General features: G+C 38.4%; 2 protein-coding genes and 1 long non-coding RNA gene across 4 annotated transcripts in view; 2 read left to right on the top strand and 1 right to left on the bottom strand.

The window, feature by feature from the left end:
- Nucleotides 1-3,243, top strand: part of srms (src-related kinase lacking C-terminal regulatory tyrosine and N-terminal myristylation sites) — a 29,726-nt gene extending 26,483 nt beyond the window's left edge. Inside the window, exon 8 of the mRNA XM_067593355.1 lies at nucleotides 46-3,243. Coding sequence (XP_067449456.1) covers nucleotides 46-245 — 200 coding nt within the window. The 3' untranslated portion in view covers nucleotides 246-3,243. The remainder of the gene's footprint in view (nucleotides 1-45) is intronic.
- The window catches only part of LOC137185105 (uncharacterized), a 67,243-nt gene that overhangs the window by 5,447 nt on the left and 36,173 nt on the right, over nucleotides 1-25,623 (bottom strand). Inside the window, exon 4 of one of the 2 annotated variants that reach the window (XR_010928755.1) lies at nucleotides 213-294. The exons of the other annotated variant lie outside the window; for it this stretch is intronic. This is a non-coding gene — a long non-coding RNA (uncharacterized lncRNA). Of the gene's footprint in view, nucleotides 1-212; nucleotides 295-25,623 lie in introns of those variants that run through there. 2 annotated transcript variants of the gene reach the window in all.
- Nucleotides 7,448-24,290, top strand: ptk6b (PTK6 protein tyrosine kinase 6b). The gene is made up of 8 exons (XM_067593354.1): nucleotides 7,448-8,638; nucleotides 12,205-12,326; nucleotides 15,581-15,744; nucleotides 17,194-17,353; nucleotides 18,357-18,518; nucleotides 21,697-21,878; nucleotides 21,962-22,115; nucleotides 24,004-24,290. Exons 1-8 carry the CDS (start codon nucleotides 8,241-8,243, stop codon nucleotides 24,183-24,185), a joined length of 1,524 nt encoding a protein of 507 aa, XP_067449455.1. The 5' UTR covers nucleotides 7,448-8,240; the 3' UTR covers nucleotides 24,186-24,290.

Genomic DNA, 25,623 nt, shown 5'->3' with positions numbered 1-25,623 from the left:
CTTCCTCCCCGCCTCATGACATGCTTTTGTATCGCTCTTCTTTAGGAAAAAGCAATAAGGAAGTGTTGGATCTGCTGTCATCTGGGTTTCGACTGCCCTGTCCGACCCGCTGTCCTCCGAATATTTACCGCATCATGATGGACTGCTGGGCCGCCGAGCCCTCCAAGAGACCCTCCTTCCACGCCCTGCACAGCCAGCTGGACACAATATACGCCAGGATATATTTCAAGACCATAGAGGTATAGAAAGGAGGAAGAGGACTCTAATCATCACAGCAGGATGGACTCCAGTGAGCTGAAGAAAAGGGTGAAAGAGAAACACTTTGATCAACTTGTTTTCACCAGCCAGCTTCACAGGAAAGAAAGGAGGGTGAGAAACGGCAAGGAAATAGTTCTCCTCTCCTGTGCAACTCACTTCAACAACAGGGTACATGTACTTTAAAACACCAAGGTGAGAAAGAACAGAGAGAGGAAACACATGAGGACAAACAGGAGTGAAAAATGTGGAATACTCCCATTTCTTAGGCTAAGAGAAACGAGGGCGGACTAATGAATGAGGACTGAAAATAACCTGGGAAAGGTGTGTAAATACACTCCTACCTAAAATAAACCCTCAGCACATTCACAGCACCGACCGATTTTTAATTTTATACCCTTTTGTGTTTTATAAATAATATTTTATTACTTCTGTATGTGCCATGTCTGTGTATGCACACTTCTGAAATGTAATGAAATCACAGGTCAGGATTTAAATCGATCACCTGTCTTTTGACGGCGAAGCCAGTGCTAAAATTGAGGTTATGTGCAATAATTAAGGGCTTGCCAGGTTTTTAGCCACGCTAGCGGCCTCGTAGCTGAAATTTGGTAAACTATTCATGTTCCTAAAAGGATGAATCCCGATGATTCTGGTGATCCCGACTTCTCATCGACACCTTTGAGGTACAATCTTAGATGAACTAATCTCATCAGCTTCAGTTGTACTTTAAGGGTGAAGGATCTTTTAAGTCCCATTACAATACTCACACTCCATATGTACATTGAAAGAGTAATAGTTCGTTCTTATCGTTCCTCCTCTTTATACCGGCCATGACACAATCCCTTCCCAACATGACTATGCTGCAAAACATGCTGGTCAAGATCCAAAATCCCTTTGCTGTAGAAAAGAATTCATTATACAACGTTCAGTTGAAGCTAATATGAAGCTTCAGCTGTCTGATTTGTTTGCCAAATCAAATGGGCATCTTCCAAAGTCACTGTCCTCCCTGGACTGTCTAACATGTAGGTTTGTTTAACCATTTGATTTGGCGACTCTGACCGCTGAAGCCTCATAAACGTTTGCATAGAACAAGGCTCCTCATGTTTTACAGTGTAGTTGTGCTATAACAGCCTGATACAGCCTTGACATTGCGCTCATGTTAGCGTATTTCTTGTTGACAGGGGCGCTTTTTTTTTTCTCAATAGTGTGATATGTACAGTACCAGTCAAAAGTTTGGACACTCCCTCCCATTCACTTGAATAAGACAGTATGCCCAAACTTTTGACTGGTACTGTATATACATTCCTCAAATGTAATTGTCAGTAATGGTTGCTAGGAGCAGTTAATCTTAATTGTTTCACTATGATCAAATGAGGGGAAAAAAGATTTAATTGACTTGTATAGCATTGATAGTTAATCTTATCCACACTCGTCGCCATTTATCTGTTGCTATTTTTCCTGGATGTTGCGATGTAGCTAGCTAGCTATGTTCTAAAACCTGCCCACTAATCAATACCTGATCAGAGGTCTGAAGAAAGTGACCAAGAACTCTGTCATCATACATATGTGTAATTATCACTGTATTGAAAAAAAATAGGAACCTATCCTTTTAGTATTAACAAGCATGCAGACTTGCTAAGTGGATATTAACATGCTTACGTCGGTGTGTTAGCATGATAATTAGCATACATGCTAAGCTTTACTAGTTTATTTTTCCAACATGCTTAACTGGGAATATTTGCTAAAAAAATTAGCATGTCAACATTGAGCTGAAAGCACATCTGGGCCTAAGTACAACTGAGGCTGATAAAATTTGAGCTTAGATGTCAATTTAAAGGACCAGTGTGCAGGATTTAGCGGCATCTAGCGTTGAGGTTGCAGATTGCAACCAAATTAATACCCCTACCCTCTCCCTCCCCTTCCAAGCGTGTAGGAGAACTAGATAACTCTCTAGACCAAGTGTTTGGGTTTGTCCATTCTGGGCTACTATAGAAACATGGCGGCCTCCGTGGAACAGGATCCGCCCCCTTTGTAGATATAAAGGGCTCATTCTAAGCTAACGAAGACATGATTCTTATTTTCATGGGATTATACACTGACTAAAACAAACTTATGAATATTATATTCCATTTCTGCCAAGTCTGTTCCGCTAGATGCCACTAAATCTTACACACTGCACCTTTAACCATTTGATTTATGTGACTAAATGTCCTTTACTCTGATGCCACCCCCTGAACAAACTTAACATTTTTTTGTCCAACTAGTTGTAAAAATCTAAAACAGAAAAAGTTTTCTCAAGTTTTTTGTTTTTTTCTGGCCTCATGGGGCACCTAGCGTGGCTACACACTGTTAGTCTTCTTACTAACCCGCAAGCAGAAGTATTTTATCCAGCCTGCCTTCTGTTACAGGGATTCGAGGAGGTTTGGGCAATGTGTTACATATCTAATACATCTGGATACCAGTTTGTCTAGAATAGTGTGGGAATTGTTTTTATCCTGCTGTGATTTATTTTGTTTTTGGTGGCTGAGTCAGTGCTTGAAAAGCCAGTAGGCCACAGTGCCATGTGTACAGGCCTTAAGTTATTAAAGCTCTTCTATAGGCCCACGATTAATGGCCATTTACAACTAGAGTGCCTATGTTTACACTACATACTCTGTACACACACTAAACTACAAAATATGGACTTTGAAGAACTACAAAAATGAAGAACACTGAGGCCTGCACAATGAATCAGCCATATCCAGAAGAAGACTTTTAAGGAGATGGGGGGGTGGGGGGGGACTTCTGTAACACAAAATTGTACAACAACGTTGCAATGCAATGCAATTTGAGAACAATGCAACTTTGGTATTTTATGCATGACATTTACGGCAGACAAAGCCAAGTTCAGGAAACTTGAGCCATAATCACCAAATCACGGGATTGAGTTTTAGGCTGAGTGCCATCAGGTACCGAACACCAGTAGTGCAAAGAATAAAGTATTTTAAGTATTGTTTTAAAATGTGTCTGTGTTTCTGATTACTGATTCACTTCACTGTCACTGTCATGTGCTTAAAGACCATCTACTTATTTCCCTAAGTAGGAAGTTGATGTCATTGACTGTATATAAAGATGGACGCCAAAATATCTCTTTTCCCGGAGCGGCCATCTTGTTTGTGTGGCGTCATTTGGAGCCAGAGTCTGTGCAGCGGAGTCAGGCCTGGCGGAGGTCAATCATGATGTCACTTCCTCTTTTTATATCGCCAAATAACTAATTAGAAAACAAACTTATCAGAAAAAATGAGCACTTGGGCAAACAGTGTGATAAGAACAACCTACAATGACAGAAACCATATTTGGAAAAATTTTATGTGACGTGTACTTTGATCTTTTAGTTTGACTCATGTCCCATCTGTTAACATGGACGGGGCGGGATTTATGACCTATATATATATATATGTATATATAAGGATTATTTTTAAGTAACACTTTTGAAAGAAAAGGCTTAATTTGACATTTCTACATAATTGCATCACTACCACATGACTGAAAGCTCATAGTGAATCAGGAATAAAAAGTTTTAAAAACTTTTTTTGGGAAATGAAAATGTCAAACAAGAATACAAATGAGTTGCATTAGTCATCGTCAATCTCCAATCCAGAGATTCACTTTTCTCACTGCTTACTAGTGATGTTGTGAAATTTAATACAGACCGCAGTCTGTGTTGGGGATTCAGGGACGATGTTAAAAACTAGAACAAAACGTGAAGAGTCTATAATCTACATTTCCTTTTCACAATGTCGGATTGTTGGATTATTATTTTTCTATTTATCTTTCATGTCAGACTTTCTAAGGAATTACCCAATGAAAGCAGGAATAACAAAGACACTTACTGCTAAAATGTTTGTCTCTTAATTTGGGTGTGCCAAATAGGCGAAAATTCTATAAAAAGGGTGGATGTTTAGGGGTTAACTATTCACCTGAACAGTTAATGATGTTGTATATGGTATTATTGTAATCCTTGACCATCAAAACATGGGGATAGACATCACCTTTTCTGTGTTATCATGTTTGGTTCAGGTGATATGGTGCAAAATACGTAATTCAGTTATGGCGGAAAGCAAAATGGCCGCCACAAAGTGTTTTTGCGATGGCTCCATTTCTGAAAATGTACAAATGTGCCAAGTTTCATGCTATTATGAAAAAATGAACATAATTTTCACATATCACCTGGACTAATGTAAATGTTTAGCATTTGAACAGAAGAGAACAACACATTTATTCTAAGAGTACACGTTAATAATAAGTCTCAAAATATATGTGAAAACATTTCGTCTTAGTCTTATTAATGCTGTTATAAAAAGTCAAAGTTTATCACAGTATGAAGCAGTAAGTGTTGCAGAAATGGGGACCAGAACATTAACAACTGAACCGTCACTTGTCAGATTGTTAAAAGTGAGACGAGCAACAATGTTTTGGCGGTAAATCAGATAAATCCATCAACAAGTGTCTTTGAGCAAGACGCTGAAGGTACAATCATGCATGCAGCTAGTTGAGAGGTTGCATCGGGTACGTTCACTCTACTAAATTACACAAAATTTTGACAAAAAAAGTTCCACTTGCGCTAAGTCTTCCAGAGCTTTTATCCATATTTATCATGGCCACTGATGAAGACTCTGACATAAGACAGGACAAGTTCCAGTAAATGGACCTTGTGAAAATAATTCATCAAACTGCATTTATTAAAACAATGAATCATCAACCTCAAAATGCCATGTGGTCGATGTGGTAAGCCGTTGCCAGGTTACCCATCGTGGAAGCAGAAACTGTCGCAATCATCTCTTTTCTCCGACGGACCTGAATGTCCAGGAATCTTTTTGTGGTTGTTTGTTCCGCAAGTTTGGCATGCAAGACTCTCAGCCGGCCGAGTAACACAGAAATGAAAAGATGACACACATATGAGTTTCAATAAACTGCTTCAAAAATAGATTACTCATCTTCTCCATCTAATGTTCAGTAACAACAGAGGATGAGAGTGACAATAAAATGTGTCATCTGCATTATCAGAAGCAGACTCACTCTTTTATTTTTCAGCGTGTACATCATCATTACATCATTTATCAGACTTTTTGTTTGACTAACTCACAACATAATGAGTTAATGATGTGTCTCAGTTTATGTGGTGTTCCTGCTAGCTTACCTTGGTTTCTGAAACCAGGAAAAGACGTTCATATGCAGAATAAAACATAACTGTGATACTCGATCATAAACAGGATACTAGTCTGTGTGTTATTCAGGTTAAAGCTTCTCAATCTGTCCTGTGATCACGTTTTTAGGACCCAAAATTCCTCTGATTTTCCAGCACTTAGAGAGTTTTTGTGTGAATTTACAGACATACATTTGTATTCTATATTCAAAAAGCATGAAGGAAATTTCAAGAAAAATCATTTAAAGGCTATTATAGTTGTATTTTCATTTAAAGAAATCTATCAAACACATATTATTAAATCAGTATTATAACACTGTCTGATTAAAGAGACTCATGTCCACCATCCTTATAAAAGGAGTTTTACATTATAACTAACGGGCTTATTAAATAATTTACTATTTCTTTATAAATCAAGCTAATAATAAGAACAATATTTGAGTTACCAGTTGTCAGGTTTTAAAAAATCCCTTCATATTAATCATTTGACAACTTTTAGAAAAGGGGCTGCAGACGATCAGGAATCCATCGATTAACACGATTACAACTCTTCATTGACGACTTTTTAACATAACTAAAGCCTTGATGGGTTATTAGAGAAGTGAGGAACCCACCAGCATTCATTTACATTGAATTGAATTTCATTTGCAACGACGGCAACTGTAAAAACAACAAAAAAAGCAGTGTTGGAAGAAGACTGAGATCTTTTACTTGAGTAAAAAGCAGGAAAACTACAATGAAAAAATACTTAATTACAAGTAAAAGTTAGTAAATAACTAATTAAAAACAAACTGATCAGAAAAATGATAAGAACAACCTACAATGACATAAACCACCTTTGGGAAAATTTTATTTGACGTGTACTTTGATCTTTTAGTTTGACTCAAGTCCCATCTGTTAACATGGAGGAGGCGGGACTTATGACCTATATATAGGTTTTAGCTTCACTTTTGGGGAGTTGTCATGACGACCATATCTATACATGAACACAGTCGATGGTTGATGCACATTAGCTTTATCCTGAATACATCACAGCACCACACATTTGAACACTGCTGTCAACCCACTGAAAGACAGAGAGAGCGCACTTTTTCAAGAAAAGGTGTAATTAAGTTTAACTTTCTATGCATTTGCATTGCTACCAGATGACTGAAAGGTCCTGTTAGTGACTCAGGAATAAAAAATTTTTAGAAACTTTTTTGAGAAATGAAAATGTCAAACAAGATAAGTAAGCTGCATTAATCATCGTGCAAAGTCTTCCTTTTTTTTTTTTTTTTTTTTTTTAAAGACTACAGTATATCTGGTTTTGCAGGCTTGTTACCTAAAAAATACTTATAATTTGTATTTCTACTAACCATTTTTATAAAGTATAAGGTTTTAGATGGATTTCCTTTACACTAGGCAACAATCCAGAGATTCAAAACTTTTCTCACTGCTTACTAGTGATGTTGTGAAATTCAATACATACTGCAGTCTGTGTTGGGGATTTGGGGACGATATTAAAACCTAGAACAAAGCACAAAGAGTCTATAATCTACATTTCTTTCACAATGTCGGCTACGGATTATTATTTTTCTTTCATGTCAGACTTTCTAAAAAAAATGACCCGATGAAAACAATGCTTTTCAGCAAGAAAACTACAATGAAAAAATACTCAATTACAAGTAAAAGTTCTGCATTCAAAATCTTTCTCAAGCAAAGCAAAATGTAATTAAAGTTTTTCATAATGCACAATAGCCCCATTTAGAGTGATATATTCATCATATATATATTATAATATTAATACTGATTCATTGACGTGCACATATCTGCAGCATTTTAATGTTTTCAAGGTGCTAATTTTAACAATTTATACTGTTGGCAAAGTCTAATCTATAAAAACATACTTTTAGAAGTGATCATGTGTTTTATGTATAAAATATTGATCAGAAAAGTAGCTGTGAAACAAATATAGTGGGGAAAAAAGTACAAGATTTCCCTCTGAAGTTCAAAATCTACTCAAGTAGATTGTTTTTGCCACAAAAAAAAAGTTCAGGTACCTTGTGAAAAACCCTTAAAATGACATTTACTCTTTCTACCTCATGTAAAAAAGTTTAACTGCTGGACACCAGATGTCTCCTCCTTCACTGTAAAGTTCATTCTCAGTGTTTCTGCACTGCAGGCTTTAAGTTTCTGCATACTGGCCGTCAACTGGCTTGAAACAAGTGGTTATGTCACAAATCCTGCTCATAGCTACACACCTTCAACTCAGATTTCAAGCTGAGCACAAAGAAACGTTCCTCCTTCAGCAGATGAATGTGAAAACAAACTCTGCACATACATTATTCTGCACAGAGAAGCTCAAACATCCAACTGAAGGAACAAGAATAAACACATATTTTTGAGTTGAGGGGGACTTTAATTAGCTTTCCACTGTAGCTACAGTACAGCTACATGTATTTATAGATGCTGCCTTTTTCTAGCTTTATCTATATTGAACAGTAACGTAAACTTGTTGTGGCAGCAGACACACGAATGAGATGACGCATCTGTCAGATTATAGGCGGAGTTCACACGCATATTTTTAGCTATTATTGCCTGGCATGAGGAAGTTGTTGTCAGTCCTCTCTGAGCGCATTAGACAGATAAACCTCAACAGGACCAATCCTGCACCGACCACTTCTCTACAAGACATTCCGGGAATTCCTCCTTCTCTCTACCTGTCCGACAGGTGTATTCGGTTGGCGCTCGGTTGACGCGCACAGAGGCTGAAAAGGGGGGGAAAGGCGGCTCTTAAAGAGGGGACCGTTCATGGTCATCTATGGGTGAGTGTCTGAGGAGAGCATGCCCATGTCTGGAAGTACTATGGCAGCGGATTTTCAGCGACAAAAAGGCTTCTCCTGAAGATGGAGACCGGAGAGATAGCGGCGGTGACGGCGGCGGCGAGCGGAGGTCACCGACCCCGGCGCGGCAGCCGCCGCCGCCGACGCCGATGCACGGCAGAGCGGCCGACAGCGGTGCCATCTACACGGCGCTGTGGTCGTTTGAATCCCGGCATCCAGAGGAGCTGTCGTTCCAGGAGGGGGAACTGTTCAGTGTTATCACCCGCGATGGAGGATGGTGGAGCGCGCGGAAGATCGACAAGAACGGGCGCGTGCTCGGTAACGGGATCGTGCCCAGTAACTACCTGGTGAGGGCTGAGTCCCTGGAGATGGAACCGTAAGTGCTGTCTTTAACAAATACTGTCAGAAACTATCCGAACAGTAACAGTGAGTGTGGTTATTAAATCCTAACAGTAAATCAGAGGGATGCTGTTGGGCTGTAGGAGTCATATTGATAGTAATTAAGGAAAATGTCATTAAGCAAGGTCTTCGGTCCTCTCTGACAGTCTAAACCAAAACTTAATTGGCAACAAGTCTGATAATTGATTAATGGTGGAGCAAAAATTCACCACCAGCTTCCAAAATGTGAATTTTCCCAGTTTTCCATGACAGTAAACTCAACATATTTGTGTTTTTGAGTAATTTCAATATATTAACTTGGGCTTCAGAGAAGAGTAAGCTGCATTTTTCACTATTTATCTAAAAATGTATTATTATAAACTTTACAAATGTGTAATTCACTCCAGCAGGTTTGTCATAGATTGAATGAAACTCTACATGTGTTGTACTTTAATCTCCGTTTTGCCTCCAACTCCAGCCACATGAATCATTTTGGGATACGCTTATCTATCTTTATCTAAAACATAATTTCCCTATTTGACTATGGTCAATCACATAGCACTCATAAAACACACCTCTCTTATCCAGGTCAAGCCCAGAACTGTACATGTGAGTTCTGCCTCCCAATAAAAGGACTCTAAAGTAAAATTTCTATTTATCACATTAGAGAAATAGGTCAGTGCTGCTGAATCTGATGAAGAGCCGACTCCACTCTCACAGACGCTTTACCTGCAGTGCAGTAACCACGAGTTCATATTATCAGGTCAAACATGACATGAATACGTGACTCAGTTCTTCTAATCTGCATCGTACGTTCAACTGGAACTGCGGTGCTACTCGTCTGACTTGTATTCGTTCACACTCAACGGGCCACATTTTTCACATTTTAACGTTGCATCAAATTACAACATTAGCTCTAATGAACAACACGCACATTTGCAAACACTTGTAAACATTATCGTTTTTATATGTTTATTATCAGCTTGTTTACAACTGGTGAGGTTTGATGAGTTATACAGCAAACATATCCACAGTTTTATTTGTTTTTCTTATGTTTTATAGTTTTTTCTCAGCATTTTCATTGGTTTGATAGTCAATAGAGAAACTGACAGGAACTACGGTTTATGTAGGGCAACAGGCCACAAAGATACCCATAATACCACTGTTTCTATTTTCTATATTCTTCTTATTGTCAACAAATCTCATGTGTAACAATGAAGCCTGATGTATCTTGTTCCTCTGTGCTGTAGACCTTCGTTATTGTCCAAAATCTATTAAAAATGAGCCACACCGCTGCACTGGGTGACATGTGACTGGCAGTTTGTTTAGAAACCACCTGACTGATCACAGTGATCATGTTTTCAGTCTCTGGAGAGAAGCAGAATATGGTTCTGTTTACAGCTTCACTACCTTGTTGTGCTACATATCACATCCTTAACTTTGTTTTCAGTTCTTTGAGAAATTTCCAATGCAGTATAAAGTCAAGAGGTCGTTGATATGAAGAAAGAGGAAACGCTGTCTGATAGAGATGAAAGTGTGATCGCTTTGGAGTCTCTAAACAAACTAACATGATTAAACTCTTCATGATGAAGGAATGATGTCACACAGTGTAGCTGTGTGGCTCATTGATGTGTTTTTAATAGATTTTGGACAATAACGGCACAAAGGAATAAGATATATCAGCTTTTGGATACACACGCAATACTTATAAGTACTATTGATTCATTGTTTGTTTGGCTCTGCACATGAGATTTGTTAACAATAAGAAAAATATAGAAAATCGCCAGACTTATACTTTAAACTGGTCAAAATTTGATGATTTTTTAATCATTTTTATAACGGTTATACTTCAGCAAAATTCGATTGGATGCCATTTATCAATCCAAGAAGACCTCATATGGGCAGAAGCTGTTTTATAAAACCAAAAAAAATATGTTAGTCATCACTCCACTTGTCCTCACAAATTTAATGTGTTCATGTAGCCTTTTTAATTAAAAAGTGAGTGAACACTCGTACAGCTGCAGCTTTACATCACGACAAAGATCTGATTTTGCACAAAATATGAGCTGCAAATTGTAACAACAACGTAACACATATTCCATGACTGAAAAGGAGCAGGGAGGAGAAAAATCTTCCATTATACCCCCTTCTCAACATAATAACATGAATGATCAGCACTTTCAACACTCATCTAAAACACGTGCTCGCATCAAAAACACTCACACAGGACCAAAGACGGATAGTTTCTGAGCTATGTTGCAAGTGACACTGTGAAAAATGTCAGTAACACCTTTCATAATGTCAGTCCTGTGTGTGTGTGTGTGTGTGTGTGTGTGTGTGTGTGTGTGTGTGTGTGTGTGTTCATCATAGAGGTGATGCAAACGGAGATGCAAACACTCGGACAGTCAGCTTCACCACTTCTTGTTTTGTCTTTCTCTTTCTCTGTTTATTGCTTCAACAGAATGAGAAGTGTGTAAAGGTGTGGTTATTCCCACATGTCAACAGGTGCTGGACAGCTGAGATGAATTATAGAGTTGATATTGTTTTTATATTAGTTTTAATTTCACTATTTTCTGCATCGTCTGTCATCCAGTTAATCACCTCAGCCACAGTAATATAATCCCAGAAGGATGAGTAGTGATCGCAGTTTGCTCAATTAATATTTTCATGGTTAGTTTTAACTTAGTTAAGAGTTAAATGGTTTATTTGGTTTCCACTTACAGTAACCAGTAGAGCATTACTGATTAATCTGCCAATTATTTTGTTGAATAATGGACTCATTTTTGGTCTATAAATAGTCAAAATAGTGAAAATATGCCCATCACACTCTTCAAATTCCTTCTTTCTTCCGACAAAAACCTAAAAGATATCCAGGTCTTTATCAGCTCAGGTAATAAAAGCTGCAAATCCTCACAATTAAAAGGATGAAATTGGAGATTTTCTATATTTTTCAACAAATCTCATGTAAAGAGCCAAACCAACAGTTACATAACGTGTGTGTATGCAAAGCGTGATGTAACTTATTCCTCTGCAGACAGCCGTTGTTGCTCAAAAACTATTAAAAACACATCAATGAGTCACAGAGGTTGCACCGGTGCACCAGGTGACGTGTTCCTTCATCGTGAAGAGTGTGATTACATTAGTTTGTTTCCCATTTTCAGTTTCTGTGTCGGCCAGACGCCACCGAGCATAAACAACCTCTTGACTTTATACTGAAGCTTTTTAAGAAATGCACAATGTAGAACAAAGTTAATAAACTCTGCCAATCTGGAACAACAAGAAAATTAATTGTGACTAACGGGGCTCACTATAAGTCTACACTGTAGAGTCAAAACTGAAACCAAAAAAACATGAAACATTATATCAAACTCCACGTACTTCTCTGTAGCTGTAGCTGACATTAAGACCTTGTGACTTCCAACACTGCATTTCAAATTCATTTACCACCAAAGTATTGATTGATTGATCTTGTGTAACTCATTTACACAATATCTCAGTTTGAAACCATGCAACCACTTCCTAATAATTACTTTTTTAAATTTATGTCTTTCTGTCTTGATGCAGATGGTATTTTGGGACAATGAACCGCTTCGAGGCACAAAGTCACCTGTTGGGACCAGAAAACGATCAGGGAGCTTTCCTCATCCGCTGCAGCGAGAAAGACAACATTGGATACGTCCTTTCGGGTAAGACTAGGAGGGGAGGAGAGTGGTTTAATGTCAGTAGGTTAAAGAGTAGAGCAAGGGAGGAGGGAGTTTCACTTCAGTTACCAAAAAAAAAAAAAGATCATTTCTATAGTTTCCTTCTTTTTTAATGTATGTTCCTTGCATCCAAGGTTACAGATGTTATCCAAATCTAAGTGCTGCTTGGCACAAAGTCACAAACGGTTGGAAAATGTCGTAGGTTGCTTTTTATTCAGTGTCTGCAAACATGTGAGTTACTTGCCAGCTTGTGAGCCTTGACAAACAAGAAGTGGCAGAGGCGATGAGGCTTACGTTGTTTACTTCCAGTAGGTCTTCAACCCAAATGTGTTAAGACAGAACATGAAGCGAATTTTACAGGCGGCACAAAGTCAAAGTTGAAAATGTTTGTTAGTCGCATCTCAAGAAGCAGAGAACTTAGAGACGAGACGAGAAAGGAGAGAGAGACTGGAGGGAAATAAACAGAAAGAACTGGAGTTTCTGTTAAGGCTATAACCGACTCAAGATATTCACATTCAACTTGGTTTGCAGTCTGTCATGCTGCCGTCCTGCTTTACTCCGTATACGCTGATGCAGCTAAAAGAAAGAGGCAGTGATTTGACTGACAGAATGCAAGTGGACTCAGGGGCTTCTTGACTGATGAATCAGCTTTCCAGTGAGTTCAGTCAAAGGCTGAGCGGAAAAAAAAAAAAATCCCCAAACATACACACTCCTACTGACACTGTTTGGTGTGTCTGTTGCTAACTAGCTTACAGTTAATGTCTGTACAGTCAGTTTATAGACTGTTTGAGGCCAATAATGTGAGTAACAGTCCACTGGTCAGATTGGCGCGAAAGATACGAGGTGAAAATTTGCTCCAAAGATGTTTCCACAATGAAATGCTGTTTCAGAGGAGACCACCACACATTATTCTTGATGTTGGTCACAGTGATTAACAGCTTATTCAGCTGTTCTCACTATAAAAGATAAAACTTATGAACACGTCGGATAACTGCTAAAATGTCTCAAACAAGGCAGGAACTCAGGATGGTTGTAAGACTCCATAATGACCCTGCTGATGGGTCAATATGGAAAGCTGAATCAGCTGTCCCTTCATCTGGTAACTATCTACCCATAATCATTTATCATGTGATCCTGCACACTGGAGTTTTGACTGGACTCAAAAAAACCCTGACCCAACCCTGCCCAGACCACTTACTGACAAGTTTTAGGCGGCAATGTGCTGCCTTTGCAAAGCTGAAACTCTTATATAAACCTGAATTTTGCACTGTGGACATGGATGCCTTGTGAATGTTAATAGTGTCAAAGTTGTTGCTGTTGCTGTTGATATATGCAGGCTGACTTGACAAGTAGGGAGGAATAAAGTACAACCTGATCAAACCCAAAGCGATAAAGAGAAATAATTAATTTCAACAACAAAGATTGCAGTTCAGCTGGTGGTCTGGGAGAGAACTAAAAAACAGAACTTGGGTATTTGTTAAGTTGAAAAAGTGTACAAACAGAAAAGAAAAGAGGACCCACTACTACGACCTACTACTGCCTGATAATTCTGTTAAGTAAAACTTCTCTTTCTTCCCTCTCATTGCCTGTCCATGTATCACAGTCACAAGACATTTAACTGATGCCCTTTCAAAGAGCAGCAGCACAAGCGTAACCACAGAAAATGTCAGTATTTATGTTTCCCATCTTTTTATGCAGCGGACTAAAACAATAGCAGAATGCAAAACATTGCCGAGAACAGGAGAGCCGCTGGCTAAACCTCTCTCTGCTCCCCGACCCGCCTCGCACCTTTCAACACAACCCATAACAGTGACTTCCACAGTGGGCTTTGAAAACATTCAGGGGTTACTGGGAGGCATCCAACAGATCTGATGATAAGAGAAGATTCACACAGGCTGCATAGTGAAAGTCAGAGCAGTTTGTGTCTACACAGGATGTGTAAGGCTGCATATGGTAGCTGTATTGATAAAAATAGAAGCGTGTCTGTTTTGTCTGACACAAGCTTTACATACAGTGAAAAAGAAAATACATTTTCATCCTCTAATTCTGTGTCCCCCCCCTATGTTAATTGTTCCGTTATCTCTTGTTATATGCTAAATATATGTCCAAAAAATAATTTTTGAGTAGCTTTACATCTGTCTTTTCTCTTCCTGTGAATTGTTTTTCATGTTTAATGACTCATCTCGTAATTACGAGCTAAACATAGTGATTAGCTAAACACACCCATCATATAAAACCACTTGTAGGTCAAGTAGCTAGCAGGGTGATATCAGAGGAGGAAGGTGTGTGTGTATCGACATCATTTTTATGTGGCTAAGGTGTCCATTAATTTCTCCTTTGTCGTCTTTCATATCTAACAGCAGATAAGGGAGGTGTGTGTGGACGCCGACAGTCCTCTAAAGCTCCATATCGCACTGAATCCACTTAGTCACACGCACTTTATAGTAGTCTAATCAAATTTAAAGGATTTGATTTAAATCCCTCTTGTAATTGTCCGACTGCTGACCTCACATCTGGCGGCCAACGGGAAGAGAGTCCCCAGATGTGAAGTGGATCATTCAGGTCTATTACAACTTGGGTCTTAAGTCCATCATTTCTATTGTTTATGATAATATTGTATATACCATGTTAATTGCAGAGATCTGGGAACATTACAATGAAACACATGCAGTCAGATGATCACACTGGTTGTAAACATATAAACTGTTTTTATCAGATTTTCTAACAACTTTATTTGGAAGTTAAACCCAAAAAATGTCAGTAACACTCCCCTCACTGCAGAGGAAGACTGTACATGCACATGACTACAGTACATACAGTAGGTCAAACGTGAACAAGGAAGTCAGTCTGCAAACAACCATTTAATAATTTTACTGTTCACCATTTATTGTTTTCTCTTCCACACCTTAGTTATCCTGGAAGATTTGTATAAAACCGGTCTGACTGTCTGATGGCTCATGTTTCTTGCCACATCAGATTCCATTTAGCCTTAATGACTCAACAAGATCTGAGCGATTAACTTGGTAAATACAATGTATTTATAAACCTTTTGTAAACCTATAAAAATCAAGAATCCAAGTTATAATAAGCCAAAATTATAATTAATGTGTCAAATTGTTTACAGGAATTATCATAAATCTCAAATAAATGCAACAGGGGGCGGGATCTTTGTCTTTTTTTTTTTTAACCGATTCTTCTTGTTTCTGACTTTGTGACTATATGCGTGACTCTTTCTGCAGTGAAGTCAAACAGTCGGGTGAGGCATTTTAAGATCCTCCAAGCAAACGAGGGTCATTTCTACGTGGAGCAAAACAATGAGTTCAGCTCTCTGATCGATCTGGTGGAGCATTACTGTACGAACAGCCTCATCAACACAGGCAGACTGGGAAGCCCCTGCAAGAGGGTAAGACACGCTGCATCTCTGGTGTTTCTGTCTATTCAGCTTCTTCTTCTATTGTTTCTTCCTCTTAGTTCTGGTTGTATGAAAAGAAGAAGTGTGGACATTCAGCAGCAATGGTGTCAACCCCCCCACCCCACCCCAAGACACTCAAATACAGGAATGGACTGAGTGTTGTACATAAACGTGCTTCCTCGTGTTTGTAGATGATGTGACGATGTATTCTTGCAACAAAGTGTGACCACAATTTTTCTTTTGAGAAATCATGTGAGACAGCAGAAGAATCGATGTACGTTGCAAGGAGAACATTCACAACGACAATGCTTGAAAGAAATACAGCACAGGTCCCCAGATGCTCATCAAAACATCAGCACTAGATCTCAGCACAAATTGGTACATTTTTTCAATTTGCTTTAAATCTACACTGTGGAAGACAGCAGGAGCAAGAACGTAAATACAGGAAGAAGGTCCTGAAGAAGGTCTCCTGGCCAAATACAGCATTCTTTGTTGCGCTGGTCCAGGTTGGACCTCAATTAATTCTCCGGCTAGTAGCACACCGGGCTACGGGAGCCATTTAGCTCAAACTTACAGAATACACCTAGTAATCAGTCAGATGGAGGTTGGATCATGTTCCCACCCGTGTTCCTCCTCTAAAAGGGTCACGGTACAGTTGTTTTGGTCCGCACCCGAGTGTGATTACTGTGTTCAGACCTTCCCAAACAAATGGAAGGAGGAAAACCAACGAGAGGTAGATTTAACCGGACTAAAACATACAGATTTAGGACCCTAGTCTTCTATAAACAAAACCTTATGTCAGAACAATTTTAAAGATGCTTGATCACAAAAATTCAAGCCTGGTTCCAAACCTCTGAATCACCACACACAACTCTGAACGGTCATTTTACATTCTTCCTTATCACACTCATAATAATGTCACTAACTAGATCTTCTAACGTGCCTTTTACAAAGATCTTCAACCAGTGAGGATGCAGACTCTGCTTGGGACCTGTTAGCTATTCACTTCCCTTGCTGTGCCTTTTACCACAATATCATGTATCAAGTCCTTATTTAAGACCTTTTTACGAGGGTTCTTGTTTGATAAGAGTCAGCTGGAAATATAAAATGTCAGCTGGCACATTGGACACCTGTAGAGGGCGGGGCTTAACAAAGGGTCAGTTCAGTCTGATTATGAGGCTTGTGGCTTTAAGTCATAAAACCATTATTAGGCATCAACCTAATAAATATATATTGCTATACATCATCTATATTTTTCAGTGATTGTGAGATTAAATTAGCAAATTCTTAAAAAATCTATTGATATTTTCTGCCATGTGTGTCAAGCACACACACAATACCCATTTAAATCCTACGTATATGCATTAATGATGATAATATTTACTTTATTTGTGTCCCTTTACGACCTAAAAGTGTGTTTTTATGTGTTTCCTCCATCAGAGAAAGCCCAAAACAGATCCAAATTTTACGGAGGATGACTGGGAACTCCCAAAAGAGGAGTTCACCCTGCTGGAAGAGCTGGGCAGCGGTTACTTCTCTGATGTCTATCGGGGACTCTGGAAGAAAAATATTAATGTCGCCATCAAGATCATCAAATGTGGTATTTCATCACCTCTGTTTTTCTCTCTCTCTCTCTCTTATACACACGTTATCCAACTCTCCAACTTTCAGTTCAGCTGTTTCGTCTGTTTCCGGATGTATTTAGCTTAGCTTTGCACAATCATATGTCAGAAATCCTCCATTTACTATTTCTGCCTTAATTCTTGAATACTAAAATGTATCATGTAAATAAGATATATAATAAATATGAAAGTTTCCACTGCGGTGTAAAAATACACATATGCGTTTGTGATTAACGTGAAATCTTAGACCATACCAGAGTGAAACTGGGTGCGGTTAAAAGACACAAATAAGAAAGTAAAGAGACATTTCTTGATCTGTCATGGTAATCCCCATCTATACACCTCAAATACTGTGACACATATTTTGCATTATGAACATCGCTGTTACGTGCAGAATTTAAGTGACACACAATAAGACTTAATCGCCAAGTTGTGCAACCATCAGTGAAATTCATTTGTTCTTTCTTTTTTGGGTAGGAGTTAATCACCTTTTTGGCATCAAGTATTAATGCTTAAAGCTCTTAAACCTTTAAGCCCTACTGTTTAAACAGTCTAAATATATAATTTCCATTCAGAACAACTGGATCAATTGTTTGTAACAAACACCTGTAGAAAGTTAAGTGAGCGACAGGTGTGGGAATAGACAGGTGAGCTGTTTTAGAAGTATAAAGCAAAGACACTAAAGCTGCTGTCAGTCAAGTAGGTCACTTAGCCGACGACTCATACGACGTGCAGCAATAACAGGCTGAACATACATGTACAGGGTTATTTTGTCAACTTTATTTGGAAAGCACCATAGACAGTTTTCCCTTTCCTGCATCATTGAGTATGTTAGATATTGAACATTCAAGATTCTCAGTGTGGTTTCCTTCTTTTGCTTCTCTCTATTTCTCCCTCCTCTGTTCCTCTTTTGTCTCTGTTCCTCTTTTTCATTTGGCTTTCTCTGCCTCTCTCTCTCTCTCTCTCTCTCTTTCTCTACAGATTCAGAAATGAACCACCATGAATTTCATAGGGAAGTTCAGATCTTGAAGAGTCTCCGCCATCGTCACCTCATCTCTCTGTTTGCCGTCTGCACAGCTACAACGCCGTACTACATCATCACCGAGCTGATGGAGAAAGGCAGCTTGCTCAACTTCCTAAGAGGTAAACCTCAGTGTTCTTTTGCTTCTGTGGTTTGTGAGAAGCAATATGAGTTTTATACCCTGGGGTTAGTTGAGGTTATTGTTGGGGCTTTGGTTGATGGTTGGTAACTTGCCTGTTATGGTGTTTCAGTCAGCGTTTCAATAAAATTGTGAGACCAGACATGCACTGACATATATGAACATAATCACAAACATTTGTTGTTTCCGTATGGAAAAAATGTTGGAGCTGCTTGTTGTTGTGGCCATCCCAGCTCCATTTTATTTTAGCTGTGCTACTGACACAGCTAAGACTTAAAATTTCAACTGAAATATTTCAACTATTGGATGAATTACCATTAAATTTTGTAACTGGATTCAGAGTTTCCAGGGGATGATTCCTAAGGACTTTGGTGATCCTCAGACTGTTTTTCTAGCGCCAACAGCAGGTCAAAGTTTACTGGATGAAAATCTACTGGATGGATTGGCACATAATTTGGCACAGATGTTCATGATTCCCCAGACAATGAATCATGATGACACTGGTGACTTTTCCTCCATCATGAGGTTGGCATTTGTGTTTTTGAGATAAATGTCTCAATCCATTGGATGGGTTGCAAGTAAAATTTGGTACACACACATTCATGTTGCCCTCAGTAGGTATAGCTTTCACTTTGGTGATTGACTTTTCTTGTAGCACCATCATCAGGTCAAATTTTTTATTTGTCCAATACTTTGGTTAATGACCAACCTGGTTGAGTAAATTAATGACATTTCTATCGGCTTCAACTGTACTTTGTATTTATTGCTACTGAGCAAATGTTAGCATGCTAACACGCATTTTAGCTGGATGACGTTAGCATTTAGTTGAAAGCACCGCCACAGAGCACGGCTGTAGACTCATCGTGACAATCAGCTAGATGTTTTATCTACAGAAGGACTCACCACTCTGTCTGTTGTTACAATCATCAACATCACACAAAGTGGTGTTTCTTCATCAAGGAAACCATTTTCAGTTGAGCGTAAATAGCACAGACCCCGGCTTTCTAAGAGCATATTAACCAGAAAACAACCAAGAGTTTAATTTTGTAGTGTGGCCGATTTACACAAGTATCATTAATTAGCTACAGATGATGATATTTTTGAGTGGCTGTTGTCATTTTGGTTATTGAAATCAGTGGCTGCCAACTGAGACCTTTAGCTTCTTAAAGCATTAAGACATTGTTAATATTGTAAGTTATAATTAAAGTTGTGACTCTTGTGATTCAAAAAATGTTGATACAAAAACTATAAACTGTTCAGCCATACCTGGAGCTATAAAACATATACAGACTTGTAACTAAAAGCTTGATTTACAGTTGTATGTAGCTATGGAGTCTACTTACATAGTAGCTGTAGGCTATAATGTAATTAATGTTCGCCTCTTCATCAATGTAACTACACCTCCAGGCTACAGCGGCTACACATGTACTGTAACACATCAGGACAAGAACTGTGACATAAGAATCAGCTTGTGTTTTCTCCTACACGATTCTGATGCCAGTGGAGATTATAGGTAGTGAAAACAACAATGAGGAAGTTGAAGAAAGACTCAGTGATCTTTTCCTTACAGTAACACACACACCAGTGTACCAGTGAATGAATTACTGTAAACATGGAAATTCACAGAAGTAGTCACTACTCAGTAAAAATACAAGGCGAAATAGAAGTTATGTAGATGTAACTCCACTTAAGTATGTGTGTAGACCAGTGGTGGAAGAAGACTTCAGATCCTTTACTTCAGTAAAAGTACCAATACAGCAATGTAAAAATACTCCATTACAAGTAAAAGTCCTGCATGATCCTACTACAGTAAAAGTACATAAGTATTATGAGCTTGATGTAGTTAAAGTATTGCAGTAAAAGTACATAAGTATTATGAGCTTGATGTAGTTAAAGTATTGCAGTAAAAGTACATAAGTATTATGAGCTTGATGTAGTTAAAGTATTGCAGTAAAAGTACATAAGTATTATGAGCTTGATGTAGTTTAAGTATTGCAGTAACAGTAGTGGTTTGGTCCCTCTGACTGATATATTATTATTATATATGACATCATTAGATTATTAATAGTGAAGCATCAGTGTTAGAGCAGCATGTTACTGTTGTAGCTGCTGGAGGTGGAGCTAGTTTACACTACTTTATATACAGTTAGCTAGTTTAGTCCAGTGGTTCCCAACCTAGGGGTTCCCAACCCCTCCAAAGGGTCAGCAGATAAATCTGAGGGGTGGTGAGATGATTAATGGGAGAGGAAAGAAGAAAAAACAAAGTTCTGATACACAAATCTGTTTTCAGTTTTTGGACTTTTTCTCTAATCTTTGATTTTTGCTGAAATATTGGATCATTTGAACATTTATTGAAATGAAAGCATGTGAGAAGTTTAGAGGGAAAAATCACTATTTGGTGGAGCTGTTAACAACTCATAGACATGTGAAATGTGACCCCGACTACACACTGCTTTTTGTAAGACGTCAAAAGTCAAAAAGGTTGGAAACCACTGGTTTCATCTTTAACAATGTGTTGTATTTTAAAAGCTTGTTATATTATCCATTGTGTCAAATCTTCATCTGAAAAGTAACTAAAGCTGTCAAATAAATGTAGTGGAGTAGAAAGTACAATATTTCCATCTGAAATGTAGTGGAGTGGAAGTATAAAGTAGCATCACATGGAAATACTCAAATAAAATACAAGTACCTCAAAACTGTACTTATGTACACTACTTGAGTAAATGTACTTAGTTACTTTCCACCACTGGTGTAGACCATCATCACTCTGTATTACAATATGAAGTGAGCCAGTTATTGTGGGCGATATATTTCAATACGGCCTGATCATGTACGATACATCCATCTAGTGTCGCGTAGGTGCTATCAATGGGTGAAATCCGATGCTGAACTATAGATTAAAACCTACACAGCAGGCATCTATGACAAGATTACAGTTAACGCCTTGCATCAAGCAGATATCTGGCTTTATATTTAATCAGCTGATCCAGTGCATACCATCTTCAGGGGCTTGGAAGATCATAACTCTGGGTTTCTGGGGTACAGTAGTAATTGAGTTCAGATTCTAGGAACATTGGACTCTATGTACCGTTATTCTTGGTTGGATTCTTGATATTTGATGATGATTGTGTGTTTTTTTTTTTTTTTTTTAAATGTGTCAGGTCCAGAGGGGCAGCTTCAAGATGTGGTGTCACTAATTGACATGGGTGCCCAGGTGGCTGATGGGATGTCATACCTTGAGGAGAAGAACAGCATCCACAGAGATTTAGCAGCTCGAAACGTCCTGGTAGGAGAACACTACATCTGTAAGGTGGCTGACTTTGGACTGGCCAGAGTGATCAAGGTAGGGAGACAGGGAGGGTTTGTCTGTTTATCTTTTTTTCAGTAAAATCAAGAGTTTTTAAGACAAAGATTTTTTTCATCCAGGAGCCGTTTTACATCACAGAAGATAAAAAGATTCCCTACAAGTGGAGCGCTCCTGAGGCCATCAGCCATGGAAAGTTCTCCAACAAGTCAGACGTCTGGTCTTTTGGTGTCTTGCTCTATGAGATTATTACCTACGGAGGCGTTCCTTACCCAGGTTTGTTGAATGACATGTTTTCTGGGTTGGATGTTTTTAAAAAATATAGTTTATAGCACTTTGGGGATGTCTCCATTATTTAAGACAACACTGTACAACACTGTAGACTATAGTACGATGAAACTATTTTCAGTCTTTGTCCACTTTTTTGTCATACCCTTTCCTGTTAAACCCATTTCAAACTCTATTATCCAGGATAAAGTTGTACTCGAAGTTTGTGTGAACAGGTCAACATGGCTTGTTTGACGTGGTTGAACAGGGTTACTGCTTGGCTTTGGTCTGAAAGGGCTAACACAGGTTTCTACAGTTATTGACACCAACACTGAAACCATCATGCTTTCATTTCCTCATGTTTAGATTACCGTGATGGTCTCCTAATAAATCTGAAAATCTGACAAACTGTACAAACTGTGGCTGCTAAATTACTAACAAAAAGTAAGACAATACTCCCCCTTTAATGTTTCTACACTGGCTACCAGTTTGTTACAGAACTGATTTGAATATTTTACTTATTATCTTTAGAGGACTTTATGACCTCAGACTACATCTCTAAACTACTCGCCTTTTACTTTACTAGCCTGAGGTCCTCAGGCAGGAAGCTGTTGGTTGTTCTCATATCAAAATGTAAAATTAAAGGGGACAGAACTTTTGTTGTTAAGGTACCTCAACTACGGAAAGATCTGTCGGACACACTCAGACTTGCAAAATCAGTAAATTGAAAATGTGTTTTTATCAAAAAGCTTGTTTATAACTTAATTAACTTAATTTAACCTAGTTGATATTTCTTGCATTTGTGTTTTTATGTTGTTGGTTGTAGAGCTGCAACGATTTGCCGTTTAATTAATTAGTTGATCAACATAAAATTAATCAGCAACTATTTTCATAGAAAAAAATGCTGAAATTCTCTGGTTCCAGCCATTTACCTTTGGGTTTTGGACTGTTGGTCGGGACAAAACAAGCTTTGTAAAACTGTGATCAACATTTTTCACCATTTTATGGAATTTTATGGACCAAACAACTTAATGAAAATAATAACATTAGTTGCAGTTGTGGTTGATTGGTATGTGTAACCTGAGTGTTGTGTTTATAATCTGATTTAATTTACAACATTTAACATTAGTTCAACAGAAATTAATCAGCAACTATTTTGATAAATGATTAATTGTTTTGAGTCATTTTTTAAGGGAAAAAAAGCCCAAATTCTCTGGTTCCAGATACTCAAATGTGAATATTTTCTGATTTTCTTTGTAATTGTTTGGGTTTTGAACTGCTGGTCACACAAAACAAGACATTTAAAGATGTCATCATGAGCTTTGGGAAATTGTGATGGACATATTTCATATTTTATAGACCAAATGACAAAGCTGCAGCCTTGTTTGCAGCCCTCATAACTATACTTTCTGATTACGTCAAGGTCAAAGTTTCTTGAATATGATTTTAGGATACGAATTTTCATAAAGGGGATGAAATAAAGAAACAATCTCCTATAAAGAACTGTCATTGTGAAAGTCCTGCATTAATATAGCAGAGATGTGTAGGGAAGTGAAAGTCGACAGCCATGTTTAGCAAATATATCTGTACATGTTTTGGGTACCTTTGTGGTTTAGCAGTACTGAACTAGTAATAAGTAGCGGTGCACACAGCTCCAAGTCTTGAACAGAGTATTGGGTGCCCGGGTTGTGGCAAAGATGAAACAAACAAAAACACTGGCACTCACGGATGTATCTTCTTATTATATGAAAGTAGTATTAGATCATTTTTCAAGCTCACAACTATCAGAATTAAAGCTTGCATAGACTATATATATGGGAAAAACCTCCAGGTGCATCAACAGGTGTTTTACTGCACTTCTAGCACTTCACACTTCTTTTTCCTTTCTCTCCCTCAGCCTTTAGCAACCAGGAAGTGTACCAGCAGGTTACCAGGGGATATAGGATTCCAGCTCCGTCCAAATGCCCCAACTTTCTCTACCAAATCATGTTGAAATGTTGGAGCACCGAGCCAGCGGACAGGCCAGACTTCAAGACCCTCAAGGTTCAACTGGACAGCAGCTCCTACGAGTTGGAGTGAGCGCCCCCTGACTTCCTGCAGTACAGACTCTTGGCCACCGAGGGGCAGCAGAGAGTCCGACACTGAACAGGGATTGTGAATTTAAACAGAGGACTCTCTTTTTTTTTTTAAAACAATAGAGACAAAACACAACTGCTTTTACAGGCGTTTGTGTAAAATGACTTTGACTGTGTGTTTGCAGTTTGCTAACACTTCAGCCCACTAGATTATTCTCATTATCAATTTATCAGATTATTATTTTTCTTTCAGCTAAAAACTTTTTTCTTTTTCATTTTTTAAACAAATGTGACAATAATTTTCTAGTTCTAACTCCTTTAGTGTGAGTATTTGCAGGTTTATTTATTCTTCTGTGACTCTCATTATGCACTCTGTGGACAAAAGACTGCACTTAAAAATCAAGAAGAGAGAGACTCAATTAAGTTTAGTGCGAGAGTTTGAGAACATATTACCTGGATTTTAATCCAAGCGAAGCACATGAATCAAATCCAAAGACAGACATGTTTCATAGAGCCAGCAGGGAAGCATGAACAGCGGCACGTGATGAGGTGACATTTAATCAAACCTTAATGTTAATACTGATGTGAGCTTTATCTTGCCTCTCAAAAAAAGCAAATCTGATGTGATGTCACAACAGTTTCCCGCTGTTGAGTTTCAAGGTTCAGTCTTGACCTTGGAAACAACAGTTGACAACAGTCAAGCTTATGCTCAATATCACATGTTCTTCATCAGCAGATGGAGTCAACTGCTGGTTCCAAGGTCAAGACAAAAAGGCCGACATGGATGAGAAGTCATAAAAGTGCCAAAAAAAAAGAAAAGGGAAATTCAACATTTACGTTTCCACAGCTATTAACCCTTTAACATCAACTGTCAACCCGCTTAAGCCAGTTGTAAGCGGTAGCATCACACAGTAATGAGTCAAAGTAATTGGCACAATTTGGCCAATTGGAGATGATTGGAGAGGTTCAGGGACACCAGTGACGCCACAAACTAAAAACTCCCTAGCTCCCATAAGGTTCGGCCTAGAGGTCTGGAATTGTATACAAGTTGTGTTCTGCATAGTTGTGGCATAAAACATGTCTTAATTATTGTTATTCAAATATGACTCATTATAGATGAGGACCAAAAACACCTTTTTGAGCCTTATATGAACTGATGTAGTTTTGTTTGTGTTTTAGCCATATGCTAAACAAACACATTTCCAGAAACTAGAAGATGTCACTTGTCACATGAAGCCTTATACATGCATCATGGCCTTACAGTTCTTCTATTATAAGCTTTTCAATTCGCCAAATAGGTGAAAATTCTATAAAAAGGGTGGATGTTAAGGGGTTAAAGAGAGACTGTTTTATCAACAGTCTCCTTCTAGTTGGTGCTGGACTAAATACACAAATGGAAGCAGAGCAAATGTCATAAACAGACTCATAATTTTGAGTCACAC

Source organism: Thunnus thynnus, chromosome 6, assembly GCF_963924715.1.
Source record: "Thunnus thynnus chromosome 6, fThuThy2.1, whole genome shotgun sequence".
Taxonomy (NCBI): domain Eukaryota; kingdom Metazoa; phylum Chordata; class Actinopteri; order Scombriformes; family Scombridae; genus Thunnus; species Thunnus thynnus.
This window is presented reverse-complemented; position numbering and strand designations above follow the sequence as displayed.

Coding starts and splice junctions, on each gene's coding strand:
- ptk6b (XM_067593354.1), top strand. CDS start 8,241: ATGGGTGAGTGTCTGAGGAGAGCATGCCCATGTCTGGAAGTACTATGG. Junction 21,879..21,961: donor GACTGGCCAGAGTGATCAAG/GTAGGGAGACAG, acceptor TTTTTCATCCAG/GAGCCGTTTTACATCACAGA. Junction 22,116..24,003: donor CGGAGGCGTTCCTTACCCAG/GTTTGTTGAATG, acceptor TCTCTCCCTCAG/CCTTTAGCAACCAGGAAGTG.